This window comes from Trachypithecus francoisi, unplaced genomic scaffold, assembly GCF_009764315.1.
Source record: "Trachypithecus francoisi isolate TF-2019V2 unplaced genomic scaffold, Tfra_2.0 Lachesis_group21, whole genome shotgun sequence".
NCBI lineage: Eukaryota > Metazoa > Chordata > Mammalia > Primates > Cercopithecidae > Trachypithecus > Trachypithecus francoisi.
Window position 1 is genome coordinate 4745801 of NW_022681467.1, and position 18584 is coordinate 4764384.

At 52.9% G+C, this 18584-nt stretch overlaps 1 protein-coding gene across 1 annotated transcript; it reads left to right on the forward strand.

Moving 5' to 3' along the window:
* Positions 1 to 6884: 6884 nt before the first annotated feature.
* On the forward strand, positions 6885 to 18381 carry NKX2-2 (NK2 homeobox 2). Its single transcript, XM_033185327.1, has 3 exons — positions 6885 to 6995; positions 15305 to 16004; positions 16932 to 18381. The coding sequence occupies exons 2-3, from the start codon at positions 15746 to 15748 to the stop codon at positions 17492 to 17494; spliced, it is 822 nt and encodes a 273-aa protein (XP_033041218.1). The 5' UTR covers positions 6885 to 6995; positions 15305 to 15745; the 3' UTR covers positions 17495 to 18381.
* Positions 18382 to 18584: the final 203 nt, after the last annotated feature.

Here is an 18584-nt window from a genome sequence, read left to right on the forward strand (position 1 = left end):
CACTGGAAGTTATTATTGAGCCTAAAATCTCCCATTAATTCAGCGAGAATTAGATGTCTATCAGAGACATACAGTTAGGTATTGTAATATCCAAAAAAGGTAGGTTTGGTGAAAAAGATGTGAAAGGGCCGTAGTAGGCAGAGCTCAAATAGGCCAAGTTCATCATTGTTTCACGAGCAGGAAAAACAGGTCCAGGAAACTTTCTTGTCTTTTTTATTTAATATGTATATGCCCACTTTCCTAATGGGATTGCTATCCCAAGTTATCTTCATCTGCTTAAAAGTCATATACCATTAAATCTCAGAGGCCTACCACAGCACTGAATACCCAAACCTAAGACGTTTGTACTCAGAGGCAGGCACTAGGATTGGACTAAATTTTGGCATCATCAGGGTACGATGGCTTGGGGGTTTTGGGCCTTCCATGATCTTCGTCATCCTCATCCTAAACCCATCCAAAGTGTCATGGCTTAAATTGTACCCCCTCCTGTCCAGAAAGAGGTATGTTGGAGTCCTAATCTGCAGTACCTCAGAATATGACTTAATTTGAAGATAGGGTCTTTACAAACATAATCAAGTTAAATTTAAGTCACTAGGGTGTTGTCTAATTCCAATATGACTGGCGTCCTTGTAAAAAGAGGAACTTTAGAAACATGGAATAGATGGGTAGAGACACAGAGAGAAGATGGTCATCTATAAGCTAAGGAAAGAGGACTGGAACCGACCCTGCCTTCACTACCCTCAGAGGGAACCACTGCTGCCAACCCCTTGACTTTGGACTTCTGGCCTCCAGAAATGGGAGACTATAAGGTTCTGCTGTTTAAGCCACCCAGTTTGTGGTACTTATTACTGCAGCCCCAGCAAACAAATACATCTAGTAAACACACCGTTTAAGTAAAAACAGTTAGCTTGTTAATGTATCAGTTGAATTATTGTAGAGCAAGTCTAGAGTCATTTCATTGCCTCTGTGACAGGCAGAATGGCCATGCCGTTTTCTCTGGAGTGAAATCCTTACAATATAAAAAGTTGATCTGCAAACAATTTTAAATGTTAAACCCAAGAAGATTTACAAATTCTCAGATGATCTCTAAATTGACAAGAAAAAAAAAGGAAACCTTTTCCTCATTGCCAAGTCCTTTATCAAGTTCACTTCCATGATGCTTCCCATTGAAATTGAAAACTGTCAAAGAATCACTGAGATTGATGACGAGTTGTTTCCATCCACAACAGAACGTCAACACCAGTTACAATTTGACAACCATAATCTAGATGACAATTTTGTGATTGGGTCCAAATGTAATTTGTTCTTCCCCTGCTGCTGTAATTGACCAGGCCTTATCATTTACTTTATTGTGATATCAGCCATGATACCTTTTTTCCCAAAAGATCACCCAAAGCGTGTAAACTCACCAGGGTCAGATAAACATTAACTTCTCAAAGAAAACCCTAGAGGGCTCAAAAGCAAACCTTGTAATTCAGCCAATGGATTGTGCATCACCTATGGAAAGCTGTTCAGGATGGGAAAAGTATAACTAAGTATAATTTCCTGCCTTCGTTCTCCCACTCTTAACACGTTAGACATGTCAGGGAGTCGGCGACCATGAATCCAGAATAATTCCATGAAATGCCAATCCACTCTCTCTGCATATCTTTTTCTAAGTGTTTTACTTCCATTTGCATGATGCCTTCTAGGAAAAACCTAGGCTCTTTATTTATTCTCCATGTTGTACCTGCCAGAGCATTATGCCCTGCCTTGACATTCCCTTTCTTAGTGGGGCACTCAAAACCCCGAAAGAGATGAAGGACAAAGGAAAAGGAGGGGGCACTGACTGCGATCCATGCATTGCGAGAGAGAAGGAGCTAACCTATGGTGAACCCACCGTGATAAGACAACTGCCCCACCCTCTAGACTGCCTTGAGCCTGGAGCCCTCCTAACCACAGGACTCAGTGCAATCCAGTCCTGTTCCAGTCTAGGGGCTTCGAATCTGTAAGATAAATACATCATGAATACAAACCCTCCAACCAAAAACCAAAGGATCAGATTTACATGTCAAATTTAATACTTCTCTAAACCAATGTTACTGGAAAGTGACATGATTTTCCACTGCAAACCTCTGGTCTTCTGCTGCATCTTTTTACTGGAAAGCAATAACATGATGCCTGAGTCAATCATTTATTTAGTCTTGAATGCCAGCAGCTGAGATAAATAGTGTCCCTCATTGCCACCAATAGAATGGACCAAAGAGAAGGAAAGCACTACAAGGGAAAACAAAATTAAAAGAAATGGAAATGGAGGAGAAAAACCAAGTACATGTAGAAAAAATAAACAGGAGAATTCAGACAACAAATGCTACAAGACTCTACGTGAAAAGTTGTTGGAGAATAAGGGGATATTTACACGGTGACAAAGAATATTGAAACAATGCCAAAGGTCACTCATCCCTCAGTGACTTCTTAATCACTCAGTCATTCACATGAGGTGATTTGGTGGTCACCACCTTAACCAAATGATCAAACTTAGCCTCTCTAATAGAAGAATATGATTTGCCTCCTAATGAGATGCAATGTGATGCACTACAATGTGGCCTTCTTCCCACAAATATGTAGCATATGCCTCATCATGACTCCAGATCTGGCATCCTGTTTCCAGTTATGCAGGGGTAGGGAAACAAGGCAGGTAACACCAGGAGAAAGCAATCTGGCAAATCCAGAATGTAGGGTGTTCTAAAAATGCCTTGGGTTCTCAAAAGTCAGTGTCAGGGAGGGAGGGAGGGAGGGAGAGAGGGACGGAGGGAGGGAGTAAGATAAGGAAGACTGTTGTAAATCAAAAGAGAATAAGGACATTAAAATATTTTGTAAACCAAATACAGTATATGAGCCTTGAATAAGTCCTGGATCTGGAAAAAAATAGACTGCCTATAAAAATACATTTTGTTTTTGGTAAAATGTGAGAAATGTAAATAAGGAATTAATATCACACAGTATTATGTAACTATTGTTAATTTTTAAGGTGTGGTAACAGGGTTATGATTATAAGGAAGAATTGTATTCTTAGGAGATGCCTGCTGAAATATTCCATGAGGAATTTTCTGCAATCGTCATTCCAAATAGTTGAGCAAAATGAAAGTGCACTTATATAGAATGATAAAGTATATGTGGCAAAGTACTGACAAATGTTGAATCCAGGTGGAAGGTACCCAAATGTTCACTATTCTTTCAACTTTTCTGTGTACTTGAAAATACTCAGAATAAAAATTGGGAAGATAGAAAACAACTTTCAGGATCACCTGTCTTCCCCCAGTGCCTCCCTCCCCTCCCAGTTTCTATCCCAGCACTTACTAGCCCAGATAAACAAGAGATGCATTGGCTTTTTAAATAGCTTTATTTTATTGAGATGTAATTCGTACACCATACAATTTACCCATTTAATGTGTACATTAATTTACCCATTTAATGTGTACTGAATGCGGCTTTTACTGTGTTCGCAGATTTGTGAACATCACCAAAAACAATCTCAGAGCATTTCCCTCAGCCCAAAAAGAAACACCACACCCCTCAGCCCTCACTCCCCGGCCCTCCAGCCCTTAAATCCCAAGTCTAGGCCACTGCTAGTCTAGTTTCTGTCTCTAGATGAATTTGATTGTTGCTTCTTGAAGATTTTATACATATTGCCAAATTCTTTGGCTGTGGCCAACTCTTTAACAAAACAATCTGTGTCCTGCAGTGTCTGTTATTCCAGTTCTCTGGTTCTCTGCAGGAGATAAGAAGGAACTGGTATTACTCTTGGCTTCTGAAAGCCCAGGAGCCTCATAAGACCATGCCTCTTGCCTTGTGGCTCTGCTACTGAAGGAACTGAAGGAAAAGCATCAAGTTTCTGGAGAGCACAGTCAACATTTCACTTGCTGAGGGCACGGGGAGAGGCATTGCCCATCTTCAGCTCCCCATTGTGCACTGGCATCTTTGCAGATGCACATGGCTTCCTGACAGCCCCTTGTGGTCTGGGGTTGGGGTACTTACTTCCTTCAGACTTCATCTCAGCTCTCACCTCCACTGTGCCTCTCTGGAGGCCACATGTGAGGCTCAGGTAAGGTATGAGCACGACACTTAGCTTCCTTAATTGAATCAACTGCGTAGCAGTGCCAACAGCTATAACAAGCAAGAACTCCTCCATGAGAGGACCTTGGAATAACTAGTTTCAAGACAATTCCATTATATCCTAGTTCAAGTCAAAACATGCTAGAGTATGTATTTCAGCTGATTGTGCATTGATTTGTAAGTGAGAACTGATCACTCCCGGAGAGGAACAACTGTAGCTGATGGTGCCTCTGGGGGAGCTTCCTGGAGGAAGGTTTCTCCAGTATGAAAAGTCTGTGAATTTTGAGTCCATGAGTAGGACTGGAATGTTTGTGAAGTAGCAATAGCATAAAAGATGGTGGAACTAAGAACAGCATGCAATCTGTTAAAGTTGGAGGGTATAATGTATGAAGTTTAGCCCTGGATTGCTGAATAAGCCCACAGAGAAGACACCGGATTTGTATCGAAGTAGCTGTAGTTCATTTACGCTTGCTCCCCACTGCATCTTCTTTGTCATGGATTATTATTATCAGTTACCTTGTAGACGCCCTGCTACATTTGCTGGTTTTAAATGGGTTTTCCTAACTAGGGAATGATGTGAAGCCTGACTTGATGTACTCTTTGCTTTGTGTCTCTCAGTTTTCCATCCTGGGAGCACCAGACACTGACTTTCTAAGCTCCTTGTCTGCATCTCAGTCCTCTGCCTAGCACATATCTGTGGTACATGCAGGAAGAAAGCATGAGCCTCTTCACAGGACACTTGTTAGACAAAGACACCCATTCCCACGAAGGCTACAAATGTGAAGGCCTGCCTTCAAATCCCCTTGTCTAATTTTGGTCATGAAGCAATATTTTTACCCAAAGAAGCAACTGATCTGTGATCTCAGCGCTTCCACTTGGAGGCAATGTAAACCCAAAAGTAAACCCTATAGTTTGGTTTTTAACCATAAATAAAGATGTAAAAATCCGAGAAAAAAGAGTGAAAAACAGTATAATTTCCCAAGATCAACCACAACTGCAGGCCTGAGGGTAGCCCCAGGTTTTTCCGCAGTTAACTAAAGCTTTCTAGCAGCTCATCTAAGGCCCAAGAAAGCAAACCCAGAGAGTCACTGTTCCTGCTCAGCACTTCAGGTTAAGAGGTTCATTTTATAGCTCTTTTTGCCCCTATCAAATGGGTCTTCCTCCCCACTCCCAGTCTATGTTGGTTCTCCCTCCTCTCCCACCCTCTCTCAACAGCATCATTTTTCCACCCTTAACAGCCACCTAAGGACAGTTATCCAGTGAACACAGACCCGGGGTAACTGGTAATAGTAAAGTCAAATGCTTATGTTTTTCCCTGCAGTAGGGCAACATTTTTCATCTCTTATTTTCCTTGGCCAGAAGGAAGATGTCATTCAGGGAACCCCAGGTGTTTTGAAGATGAAAAGGAAGGTAGGGGGCCTGGCTCAGTGCTTATTAACCACAGAGAGAATTTGGTTCACTTCAAGAAATAGTAAAATAATGGCAATGGAGAGACAACGACTCTTAATGAATTCATGTGAGTAAAGTGCGAGGTGACCAGTTTGGGGACATGCAGTCCTGAGGCCGCCTTCTGAAGAAGGAAAGCAAAAAGATTGTTTTCTATTAGGACAGAGTATTTACCTCCCTTTCCTGCAGCACCCAGGGCCACCGGATTCCATATTCCAGGCCAGGGCTGCCTTTCCCAGTGCTCTGGCTGCCCTTCAATTTAAATAAGGCAGGTGACATGCGACACTGGAGTCGACCACTGGCCCGAGGCAAAAATAATTTCAGGTGCTCCCTCAGCCAGGTGAACTGCTCCACTTCTCGAAATCCTTCCCTCAGGGCTCAGGAGACCCCACCCTCAAATCCCACCCACCCACAGAGTTGGGCGTCTCTAGCTTTCAAACACTACCCTTGCTGTGTCAGACCTAGGTCCCGTGAAACGTATCAACCTCCTGGAAAATAAAACAGCCTCCCAGGGGCCTGTAATAAAAGGAAGGCAAGAGCAGGGGAAACAGGAAAGCTAAGGAAATAAACCCCAGAGACTGCCTCTAATCCTGGACAGGTGGCATTTTGGCACAAGCGCACTGAAATCACTTTCCTCCTGGGCTGCCGGGGTGAATCCCTTTCCCGGGAAGACCGACACCCGTCAACCTGGAGAGGAGATCGTGCTGTGGGAGGAGCCTGGAGCCTGGACCAGAGGTCTGTGACCTCCCGCAAAGTCGTGCTATCGGCCTTGGATCCGCGTATCTAGTGTAAACGCGGTTTCACACATAAATAACGTGCCACATCTGGCCCTTTGGTTTTATGGCGTCTTAGCGACGGAGCAATTTATAGATGGCGACCTTGTTAACCAGCAGTCCGGGCTTGCCAGGAGCTGCGGAGTCCAAGACACTGTTGGGGACAGAGGAGGGGCGAGGGTCAGGAGAGACCTGGGGTCCCAGATCTCCAGCTCAGAGGAGCGCTGGAGGGAGGGAACCAACCGGCGCGTTTGGGGGCAGGGGGCCAAGGCAGGGGTGGAAGCCCCCTCCCCGCAAAGCCGACCATGTGGCGGCTGAAAGAGCCATCGAAGCCCAAGTGTGTTTGCGCTCATACCCAATTTATTACCGCTGAACATATGGCCAATATTTTGACTCACGTCAGTCCGGCAAGGAAAACAAACAGAGCGCGCGCGACGCGGGGGAGCGGCCCCCTCCGCTGGGGCTGCGCTGTGGCCGCGGGGCCGGAGCTGGGAGGGTGGGGCCGCTGGGCCGGGAGCCTGGAGCCGGGAGCCAGGAGCCGGGAGGGGGAGCGCTCGCCGGCCGCGTCGAGCCGCCGCCCGAGCGACCGCGACTCCGCAGCCGCCCGCGACTCGGAATAAAGAGCGGCCGCGACCTGCGCGCTCGCCTAGCCGAGGCTCCAGCGGCGCAGCCGCGCTCCAGGTGAGCCTCCAGCTCGCGCGCGTTTCCGGTGGACGCGGGATGGGGGTGGCGCAGGGCGCCCGGCTGAGCCCGAGACCCGCAGCGGAGCGCGGCGGTGGCGACGGAGGAAGCCCGGCGTCGCCCTCGCTGCCAGGCGCGGACTGTCTGGTCCTCCTGCCGCAGCCGCCCAGCGCGGGAACGCGCTCCGGGCACGGTCCCCGTGGCTTGCCAGCAGAAAGGGGTCTCGGTGCACCGCCGTCGCCGCCGAGCGGCGCCGGGGCTCGGGTTCACGGCGGATCCCGGTTACGCGCCCCTCGCTCTCCCGGGTCCTGACTCGGATCGGTCCCCAAGCTGCGTAGTACGGACGCAGCAGGTAGGCAAGTGCGGGGCCTCCGAAGTTCTCCCCGACTTCGCGGATCATGGCGGGAGTGGGGAGCACTGAGGGCCCCTCTGTAGCGCCTGCAGTCAGGAAAAGTTTTACCTGCCGCCGAGGCCAGGTGCTCCCGCCGCTGCGCACTTTTCGGTGCGGTCAGGGAAAGCAATACTGTCCCAGGGGCTGGGAAAGTGCGGGGCTGGGGGGCGGAGGAGGAGGGAGGGGCGCGGTACCCGCGGCCGTCCCCTGAGCCCCGCCTGGTAGGGCGCCCGGTGGGGGAAGGGCGCAGAGAGAGGGAGGTCCGGGTAGGTGGAGGACTAGATAAAGACGTGCCTTGAAATGCGGCGGGGCTGTCGGCGCAGCTCCGGGAGTAGGAGGTGGAGCGGGCGCGCAGAGCGCCTGGCTAGCTCCCTCCCCATTGCCCGGGGCCGGTTGCGCCTCAGCTGGCGGGGCTGCGGTGAGGAAGGGGCGGCCGCTGCACACAAGTCCACCGGGTAAGTCGACCCTGTGCGTCGCGGCGGGCTCGGGATCGGGGATTGAGACAGAGGCAGAAGTCCCGAAGGTAATTTGGAGATGGCGCCCAGTGGAGACACGGGCTTCTCCTCAGCCGAAACTGGGACGTGAGGGGACAGTGGTGATGAGCAGGAGGGCAAGTGGCGGGAGTCGCAAACAGGAGGAGCCGGGGCTGAGGGCCCGCGCAGTGACTGAGGTCTCTGGAGAGAGCGACTGAAGCCTGGAGTTTGGGAGGCGAGTGTCGCCCGGGCCACGCCCGGCGCCGGACAGTTCTCATTTGTGTCAGTAGAGATCGCCAGAGGATCAGAAATGAACTCGGTGGGGTCCTTGTCTTCGAGGGGCGCCCCCTTCGCCCCAACCTCCTCCCACAACACACACGCACACATTACCAGGAGGCCCTTTGGAGCTCCTCTGGAGCCTCCTTGACTTTGGTGGCTCTTGGGGGTGGAAAGGGGACGTTGCGTCTAGGGGAAGGTTGTGGACCTCTGGTGCTCACATTGGAGAGAGAGAGAGAGCCCGAGGAACCCCCTTTCTGTGCCCGAGGGCCCGAGGGTGCATTCCCTGTCCTTCCCAGACCCAGCCCTTAGCTCGAGCTAAGAGCGTGCCTTCCCCGCGCCACCGACAACTACTTTTCACATCAGTCTGCCCGACCCAGCTTAAAGTGCTGAATGCTAACCCGTTAGGAGAGCCGCTTGTTTTCCAAAGTCTTGTGATAATGATTTTGTCACGTGTTAAGAAGTAAATTCAGATAAGAGAGTGCTTTCAGCGCGTGTTTCCTGGAGAAACCCAAATCTCCCTTATTGAAATCGCCCTCATCCGGGGAAGGTCGGGCTTGGCTGAAAGAACGTTCCTGAAGGCAACACTGACGATGCGTAATCTCATTGTAACATATTTAATCATTAGAGCAGCGCGAACGAATAAAGCGAAGGGGTTCGCCCGGGGGGACGTGGTGTTTGGTTCCCCAATAAACCAGTGATAATGGATTGGCTAGGACAGGCTCGTTTGGCCTGAGGGGGGCTTAAAGCTACGTTTTTAAAGAAAATATTGGAGGGAGGCCGGTTCCATTTTGTAGCGTGCCCGGAGCCACAGTTCTTGTTCAATTTAACATCCATGAAAGTTAAACGGCTTTCTTCGTCTTTTATTTTATTGGATGCATTTTTAAAGATCTCATTAAAGTGCATTTATCAAAGTCCTAACATATGCCCACAGGGTCTTATGCCCACACAATGAGACTGATTAATAGAAAGACAAATACTAATTTCTATTACTATTTACATCCTCGGGAAATACTTGCTCCTTTTGTGGTGGGAGGGAGGCAGATAATTGGGAAAGTGTTGTATATTTTGCCTTGAAAAAGAATAGAGAGAAGGGAGCTCACCTGGATGCCTTCTTCCTGCACCCACAATTAATCGAAGGGGTCTCCGGGCTCTAGGTCCCAGGATCAGTTCTTCTCTCAGTAGCATCAATGGGGTTCCGGCCACTCTGGAGGAAGGGGGTGCGGATTTTCCCTCAGACACAGAATCTTAACTCAGTGTCTGGGCCTAGAGAACTCATCTACCCAACTCCTTTTTAGTTGACTTGGGAGGATTGTCCATCTGGGAGGCATCCATTCATTCTTCCCTTCCTGGGGCAATTGAGTTAATATAATATGGACCAAAGGGAGGGGGGAACTCACCTTAGGCTTGAACCCAAAGCTGGCTGAGATTTCCTTTCTTTTCACACTAATGCCCCCTTTCTCTTCCACCTGTCCCAATGGCTGTGAGTCTCTCCTGCCAGAGATCTGTGGGGCACAGTCTGGCCTCTCCAAAGTTGCAGGCTCACACAGCTTAAGGCCTCCCCAACCCAGAGACTCCACTCTGCCATCCCACTGACAGAAGGGAATTCCTATGACCCTGTTTCCTTCTCCCGGGGCAGAAGGTGAGGACAACTGGAGCTGGGACTGATTTTCATTTTCTGGTTAGGAAAAGTCCCAGCACAGGGTAGTATTCCCCGATTTCTTTCATCCAGGACATGAGAGCTGACACCTCTGCTTCCTGCAGTCTCTGCTCCCACACTGGAAGGCGAAGCCAAAGTGAGGCTGTTTTGGAGATGCCATCCTTAAGGTGAACGTCTTTATCGCCACACTCAGGGACCAGATTGGGTGACATTTTCCTTCCCCATTGATTTCAAGTGCATGCCATGCTCCGAGTCTCCAACCCAAGATCAAATAAACCTTCCCCCTCCGACAAAACCTTTGTGTCCGCGCCGTTAATCCTTGCTGGAGCAGGAAGGTGCAATGCGCTTTGTTTCCGGAGTGAATGAAGACAAACGCTTGCACCTTGGCGCTAACCAGACAATAAACTAATCCACTTGAAGGTTGTTATCTGAGATGGGATGTGCGAGGGCCTGAGAGCTCAGCCACATACTGTACCAGGAAAGCAGTTTCTTTTCAACCCTTTTTCATTCCAAAAAAAAAAAGACTAAGAAATGAAATGAAGTCAAACAAATTAGTGTTTCCAAATAAAGGGAAAAGACCTTGTGTGTTTAATGATTGGAAGCGCTTTTGTGGGTGGGCAGTGTGAGGGGTGCTGCCTAGGGCTGCTGAAGCTTTGGGCTCCTCAAGGTCGCCCCTTCTTTAGAGCAGGCCCCAAAACCCCATCCCCCACCTCCGAAGACTTTTTCTGCCCTTAACTCCCCTGGAGGACAGGGGCCAAGTACCTGCACTGCAAGCTTTCACTACCAGCTTGAACAGGGAAGGATGCTAACAGAGCGCCGCCTCCCAAGAGGTGCCTAGAACAGAAATGGGGGGAGGGTCGAATGCCGTCCACGTGAGCCCACTTCTTCCACAGGCACAAGAAAGGCTCCCCTCCGTGGGGTGTGCAGAGGCCTGGCCTGCTCTCTCCTGTATCTTCCTTTTTTGCCTGGTTTCCTGTTGTTTAGAGCGCACCCCCCTCCCCAACAGGGGGCGTAAAGCTGAGGCGTGGGAGGGCAGCAGTCGGGAACGCAGGGTGCCTCTGGGCGGCCCCCGTGCCCTGGAGCGCAGAAAAGGCGCTCGTGTTTGAGCTACCTGGGAAAGTAAACAGGTAAACACTGGGCCGACTTAGAGGGCCACTTGTCCTGGAGTGGGGCCACTTAGCCTGTGTACATTCACCTCCCCTCCCGGGCCTCCGGCGATTGTTCAGCCTCCCCGCTCCTGCTCCAGACGCCTGAGCCTGAACTCAATTTGTTGCGGAACCCAGAGCAGCAGAGCGAGAAAGGCTTTCCTCTAGGGCCCAGGGGCACAGGTTCTCTTCCTCCCCTCTCTTCCTTCCCCCGGGCCTAGGACTCCCAATGCATCCGTTCTCAATCTAGGAAGAATGAATAGAGTTAGAGATGTGTACGGAACCTGGAGCCCCAGTGCAGATAATAAAGATGGAGTTGGAGGATCCAGTTTTTCAGGTGACCCCAGCAGGGGTGTGCGGTGTTCGGGACGCTAAGGAGACACCAAGCAAATCTCCTCCGGCCCGGGGCAAGCTGGGTTCAGAACTTTCAGCACCCGCCTCAACTTCCTCCCCAAGCACCCAGCAGAACGAGGCATCTTGCAGAGTACCTACCAGGTCTCCAGACCACGGCAGCTGAGCCCAAAGCTCAAACCCAAACTTGACGGATTGGAGGACATTGAACTCGATTGGGTGCAAGATGGTACCTGGAAAGAATTTACTAAAGAATGCCGAGTAGGGGAGAGGAGAGGTCATCCAAGTGGAGCTGAAACTGGTGCAGGCAGACGCTGACAGGGTAGGCCGAGCTGTGGTACTCGCGGGGAGGCCTCTTGGGGAGTCCTCAGGATACAATCACCTGTTTAATTGCGGCAGAAAAGGTGCTTTTGGCGCCTGGCCCCTAGGCTCTTTGGACGCAAGCCGGGCCCAAGAAATTGAGGAGACATTGGACTGTGCTCTGGGTACCGGACTTGCCCTGGCCGCCAGCTGGGCCTGCGCAGGCCTCCCGGCGTCCACAGGCCGCTCCTGGGGGACTTGCATTTTATGATCTTCCACTAACAAGCCCAGTTTCTCCCCTCCAATTACGGGCCTCCCAGCGGTCTCCCTGCGCCTTTTCAATTGCAAATGTTAACGCTCTGGAAACGGACGCGGGAACCACACGGGCGAAGAAGTGATGGGGAAATGAAGTTTCGAGGTCCCAGGAGAGGCTGAGTGCTGTGGACCCGGCAGCACCGATCGCGGAGGAGGCAAGGCCGAAGCTCTCTCCAGTTCTCTCCCTCCCTGCCCAGCTGCCCCAGGCCAGGGGAAAGAAAACCTGGAAGACTCGCTGGGGTGAGAGTGTAGGAGGGGCCGGCGGCCTGCAAGGGCAGGGGAAGAGGGCGTCTCAGGTGCTCCGGCAAGAGGACACCTCAAGCTGAGACCCAGAAGGATTCAGATGGCCATTGAGGCTAAGGGGCAGGCGCAAGGGCAAACCCGGCCTTTGAGAACTGGGCTGAGGGCCTCCTTCTCTAGGCACCTATGGCAGCACCCCTTCCCCATGATTCATTCCAGGAGCCAGGATTCCCCTAGGAAAGCAATCCTCTCTCAGGTGCTCTGGGGACCTTGCAGGCTACCACGGGTGAGGGGAGGAGACTTGATCAATAGCAGCGGTGCTGATTTAGATCCTGGGAAGAAAGGCCCACTATGCTGGGGCAGGGGGAGAGAAGTTGGGAACTACATGGAACTTCAGCGAGGTGGCTCCCAGCTGAAGAAATGAACAGGATTTGGGAGGCCTCTGCCGGCACTCACCCGCCTAAGATGGCTCTGGGGATATACGAGAAATGACACTTGCTGCCAAAGACCCCTTTGCCACCCGACCCAAGAATTTGCCTGGCCCAACCAAGCCCTATTCTGGGCCCCCATCCTAGTGGCTGCCCTGGTCCCCAAGAGAGCCTCCACCCCCTTAGGACTGAGGAATAAGAGGAGGAACAAAAGGAGGGTCTTTGCTGCAACGCTTGGGTTGAGGAACTTTTTTTCTCACCAGTTATTTATTTAGCAACTGAGTAACAATAGCAGTGGCAGGCCCACCCCCGCCCCTGGATCCAAACTCGGGGCTTCCAGACTCTTGGAGAACCAGCTTCCCTCCTCCGACGGGGCAGAGCGACGAGCTCCCACGTGAAAGGGGCGGGTGGGGAGGCCTGAGAAAGACAGAGACGGAAAGCGAGGAAAAAAAAAAAAAAGCACGAAAAGTAATAGGTTCGAGAAACACGCATCAGTTTCTAATTCTTCCAGGAGAAAAAAGGGGGTAAGGAGGGGGAGAAAGGAGAAAAGAAAAAGTAGGAGGAGAAAGAGGAATCGGGGAGCGTCGACATGAAGGGGTTTGCTTAATATTGTGGACGGATTCAGAAATGAATGAAGAGATAGTCCATTGAAAAGGGTTGAATGCCATGACAACTAGGAACAACCTTAGATTTATTCCAAACAGTTAGGACACATTGAAAGAGAGCGTCAATCATGTATTATTTCGCCACTGAAATAAATGCAAAAACCGAGCTGGGACAAAGGCTTCCAACGGGAGCGGGACATTTGTCTACATTTCGCTCATTGTCCGCAGCTTAGCAATCGGTTTGTATTTGTGTTTGCCCGGGTCCGACCACCCAGGACGTGCCGACGAGGGACTCGCTCTAACCTGGGCCATTGTCACCCACGTCACATACTGGGGACGAGGCAGCGAGGGCTGCAGAAAGCCACCGAGCGGCTCAGGGAGAGGTGCCCTCACCCGGCGCTGGCAACCCGGGGGCAGTCGGGGCGCGGCGGCGGCCGCGGCAGCGGCCGCGGCAGCTGCGCCCGAGGAGGACCCGGCGCCCGCGCGCTCAGCTCGACCCTAGTCCAGGCAGCCCAGGTTGTGGGAAGACTAGATCTGGACCCCGCAGGGGCGGCCTTCTGTGCCCCTCCCCGCCCCTAGACAAAGCTCCTTCCTGACACTCGTCTGGGGCGAACGAGCATCAGGTAGCCATTCTACCCCCCCCGCACCCCCTCCAAAAAAATTTTAACTATGAGTGCGGCGTGGTCTTTTCCAACCCCAGAGCCGAGGAGGAGGTGCAAGTCCCGGGAAAGTTCAGTTCCCAGAGCGGAGAGTGGTTGGAAACTTCACACTAACCTGACAACCTGGAAACGTGGAGCGCGTACTCCGAACGCGCCCAGGGCGTCCAAAAGGAGACCACACTAAAGAACTCGCGTGGGAGAAGAAAACGGGGAGAAAACGCAGCATCGTCGGGCCACCCAGCAACCCCCCTCCCCCGCAGCTTTCTGGGTCCTCACCCAGGCTAGAGACACAACCCCCACCCCCACCTCCGCAATCCCGCCCAGCCGCCTTCCCGCTGCTCCACCTCTAGCCGGAGGCTGGAGAGGGAGGGGACCGGAGAGGGAGGGATAATAGAGGGCAGGAAAGAGCAGGGCCGTCTGCCCTTTCCTCCACCCCGGGAAAGAGGCCCGCAGAGCCCAGAGGCAGCGGGGCCAGGGTCCGGCCCCAGCCGAAGTTAGAGCTCCTCACTCTTACCCCGCCCTCCCCGGGACCGCCCGCAAAGCAGAAAGTGAACTGCGCGTCCTCCTTGGCCGCAAAGAGGTGGAGGCGGGGGGTTAGGGGTGGGAGGTAGGGGGAGGCGGAGTGAAGGAAATAAATGAGTCTTTAGCAAATAAAGGGCGGCTGGAAGGGGGCGGGTCGCTTGGTGGTGGCTCTGGCCCGCCCGGAGCGGAGCTCTCTCCTGGGTTTCGGGCTCTCTCGCGGTTAACTGGAATCAATTACTTGCCTTGTCATTTCTAGCACTCATCCTTAAGCCTCAACCAAAATATTGACCTAGGAGGCTTACAGAAGTTGGGCTCTTGCCATTTGAACCGGATCTTGTTTAGGGAACCACCAGCGATGGAAAGGAGAGATTTCCGCAGCTCGGCCTTCGCCCCCTCCCCCTTTTCCAAAGGCGCCACAAATCGCCAATTTTCCGGCTTGCTGGGGGTGGGCGCGCGGGGGCGGGGAGGTAGGAACCGGTGAATGTTAAAGAGGATTTTTTCCCTCCTCCTGGTTTCTGTTTTGTTTTCTCTCCTCCTCCTCCCCACCCCCACCTTTTTAAAGATGCGATTTGTTAAAACGGCCCTTTCAAGTGTGTGGACTCGCGAGCGACGCGGTGGCCCTTTGTATGTAAATACTGGGTTTTTTTTTTTTTTAAAAAAGGCTCGCCCCGTCTTTGCAATTAATTGACACGTTACACCTCTCATCTTGCTCTAGAGGGCCGTTGGCTGGGAGCGCGGAGCTCCCCAAAACCCACAATTTCACATCTGCAAATACTGTCTTCATCCACTTGACTCCCAAGACCCGCCCACACGTGGCCAACCTTTGCGTTTTTAATGTCTCTTCCCCCTTTTTTCCACCCTTCTCCCGCTCCCTCTCTCCCTCCCCCTCCCTCCCTCTTTCTTTCCCTCCCTCCCTCTTTCTCCCCCTCTCCCCCCCTCCCCAGGTTCGTGAGTGGAGCCCAGCCTTATATGGACTGATCGCTCGGGCAATGGCCCATTTTTTCCTCGCCACCAGCCGCCACCGCGCGCCGAGCGGCCGCCTAAGCCCAAGCTGACGCCGCCTTGGCACCCCTCCTGGAGTTACAAACTAAGGCCGCGGCCCGCGGCGTTCGGCGCGCAGGCCGCCCGGCTCCCTGCGTCCATTTCCGAGTGCTTTCAAAGAAGACAGAGGCACTGGGTTGGGCTTCATTTTTTCCCTCCCCATCCCCAGTTTCTTTCTCTTTTTAAAAATAATAATTATCCCAATAATTAAAGCCAATTCCCCCCTCCCCTCCCCCAGTCCCTCCCCCCAGCTCCCCCCTCCCCCGCCCGCCGGGGCTGGGGAGCGCCACGAATTAACCAAGTGAAGCTACAACTTTGCGACATAAATTTTGGGGTCTGGAACCATGTCGCTGACCAACACAAAGACGGGGTTTTCGGTCAAGGACATCTTAGACCTGCCGGACACCAACGATGAGGAGGGCTCTGTGGCCGAAGGGCCGGAGGAAGAGAACGAGGGGCCCGAGCCAGCCAAGAGGGCCGGGCCGCTGGGGCAGGGCGCCCTGGACGCGGTGCAGAGCCTGCCCCTGAAGAACCCCTTCTACGACAGCAGCGACAACCCGTACACGCGCTGGCTGGCCAGCACCGAGGGCCTCCAGTACTCCCGTAAGTAGCAAAACTTGGCTGCTGAGGCCGTGGTCGCCTCCATTCCTGCGGCCGCAGCCTGGGCTGGACGCTGGGAGTGAAAAGGGAAGGGGCCATGTAAGCCTGGACCCCCCTCATCCGGATCCCTAGAAATATTTTTAACACTTGTATAGGATGTCCTCTGCCCTCCTCTTCAAGCCCCCTTAGTTACGGGAAAGAACTTGGTCTCCAAAATTTTTTTTCAAAGCGAGAAATTAAGGAGAAAGAGGGAGAAGGGCTATGCCTCCCAGGGGCTGGTATGTGATGTCAACCGGGACTGATGGCTCCAGCCGCAGCCCCCGGACTCCGGCCCCTGGGAGGGACTGGCCTGGCGCCCTGGAGGTAGTCAGCGAGCCTCGTCCGGGTACGGGTGGAGGGGTGGGGAGGCTTTGGGTGGCCTGGGTATAAATAGCTCACCCTGCCCCCTTCGCGATCATAGAGGACGCTTTGTGCGGTGCAGGGGGTGTCTAGAAGGCCCGAAAGCAGAAACGAAAGCCCCCAAAAACCTACCTTAAATGACCAAGCCGATCAATGCTGGGATTGTGGGGTTTTTCTTTTAAAAATCTGCCCACGTCTCTCCGGAGAGGAAACCGCTTAAGGGGGCCGGAGCCCTTAACCCGCGATGATCTTCAGTGCGCCACTCCCCCCAAAATTTTCACCCACACTATGTGAGCCCCTTGAAACGCGAGCCCCTAGGCCCCATTCCTGCGGATTTCCCTCTTTACCCTGGGAGGCCCCGATGTCCTTGTGAGGCGTAGAGCAAGGCAGGGGTCACGGCAAAAGCAGCGGGGCTGCGCTGCCAGGCGCGGAGGTCCAGGGTGGCACGGAGGATCCAGGGTGCTCCGAGTCTGGTGCAGGCTGCGCGCGGCCTCCAGACGCCTGACGCGCTTCTCTCTCCCCCTCCCCCAGTGCACGGTCTGGCGGCAGGCGCGCCCCCTCAGGACTCAAGCTCCAAGTCCCCGGAGCCCTCGGCCGACGAGTCACCGGACAATGACAAGGAGACCCCGGGCAGCGGGGGGGACGCTGGCAAGAAGCGGAAGCGGCGGGTGCTTTTCTCCAAGGCGCAGACCTACGAGCTGGAGCGGCGCTTTCGGCAGCAGCGGTACCTGTCGGCGCCCGAGCGCGAGCACCTGGCCAGCCTCATTCGTCTCACGCCCACGCAGGTCAAGATCTGGTTCCAGAACCACCGCTACAAGATGAAGCGCGCCCGGGCCGAGAAAGGTATGGAGGTGACGCCCCTGCCCTCGCCGCGCCGGGTGGCTGTGCCCGTCTTGGTCAGGGACGGCAAACCGTGCCACGCGCTCAAAGCCCAGGACCTGGCAGCCGCCACCTTCCAGGCGGGCATTCCCTTTTCGGCCTACAGCGCGCAGTCGCTGCAGCACATGCAGTACAACGCCCAGTACAGCTCGGCCAGCACCCCCCAGTACCCGACAGCACACCCCCTGGTCCAGGCCCAGCAGTGGACTTGGTGAGCGCCGCCCCAACGAGACTCGCGGCCCCAGGCCCAGGCCCCATCCGGGCGGCGGTGGCGGCGAGGAGGCCTCGGTCCTTATGGTGGTTATTACTATTATTATAATTATTATTATGGAGTCGAGTTGACTCTCGGCTCCATTAGGGAGGCATCGGGAGGTTGCCTGCGTCTCCTTGGAGTGGCAGATTTCATCCACCCAGGTCTGCCCATGCCTCTCCTTCTGAACCTTTGGAGAGGGCTGAACTCTACGCCGTGTTTACAGAATGTTTGCGCAGCTTCGCTTCTTTGCCTCTCCCCGGGGGGACCAAACCGTCCCAGCGTTAATGTCGTCACTTGAAAAAGAGAAAAAGACCGACTCCCCACCCCTGCTTTCGTGAATTTTGTAAAATATGTTTGTGTGAGTAGCGATATTGTCAGCCGTCTTCTAAAGCAAGTGGAGAACACTTTAAAAATACAGAGAATTTCTTCCTTTTTTAAAAAAATAAGAAAATGGTAAATATTTATGGCCATGTAAACGTTCTGACAACTGGTGGCAGATTTCGCTTTTCGTTGTAAATATCGGTGGTGATTGTTGCCAAAATGACCTTCAGGATGGGCCTGTTTCCCTTCTGGGTCCAACTCCTTTCTTTGTGGTTTGTTTGGGTTTGGTTACGTTTGCGTTTTCCCTGCTTTCTTCCTTTCTCTTTTTATTTTATTGTGCAAACATTTCTCAAATATGGAAAAGAAAACCCTGTAGGCAGGGAGCCCCCTGCCCTGTCCTCTGGGCCTTGAGCCCTGAACTTGGAGCTCAGCTATTCGGCGCGGTTCCCCAAGAGCGCCGGGCGCAGAAAGCTTTCGATTTTTTAAATAAGAATTTTAATAAAAATACTGTGTTTAAAAAAGAAAAAAGAAAAAAGCCCTGCCCTCCCGTTTGTCTGACTTTGTCGCCCTGCGCCGGGCCGGAGGCCTGGGGCTGGGAACCAGGCCCGGCCGCCCGCGGGGCTCTCACGGGCGGTTCCTCTCCGGCGGGGAGGCCGGGGCACCGGGGCCCTGGGGCGGGCGGGGCTCCCGGTGCAGGCCCCCCAGACCACAGGCTGCACCCCGCGCCTAGG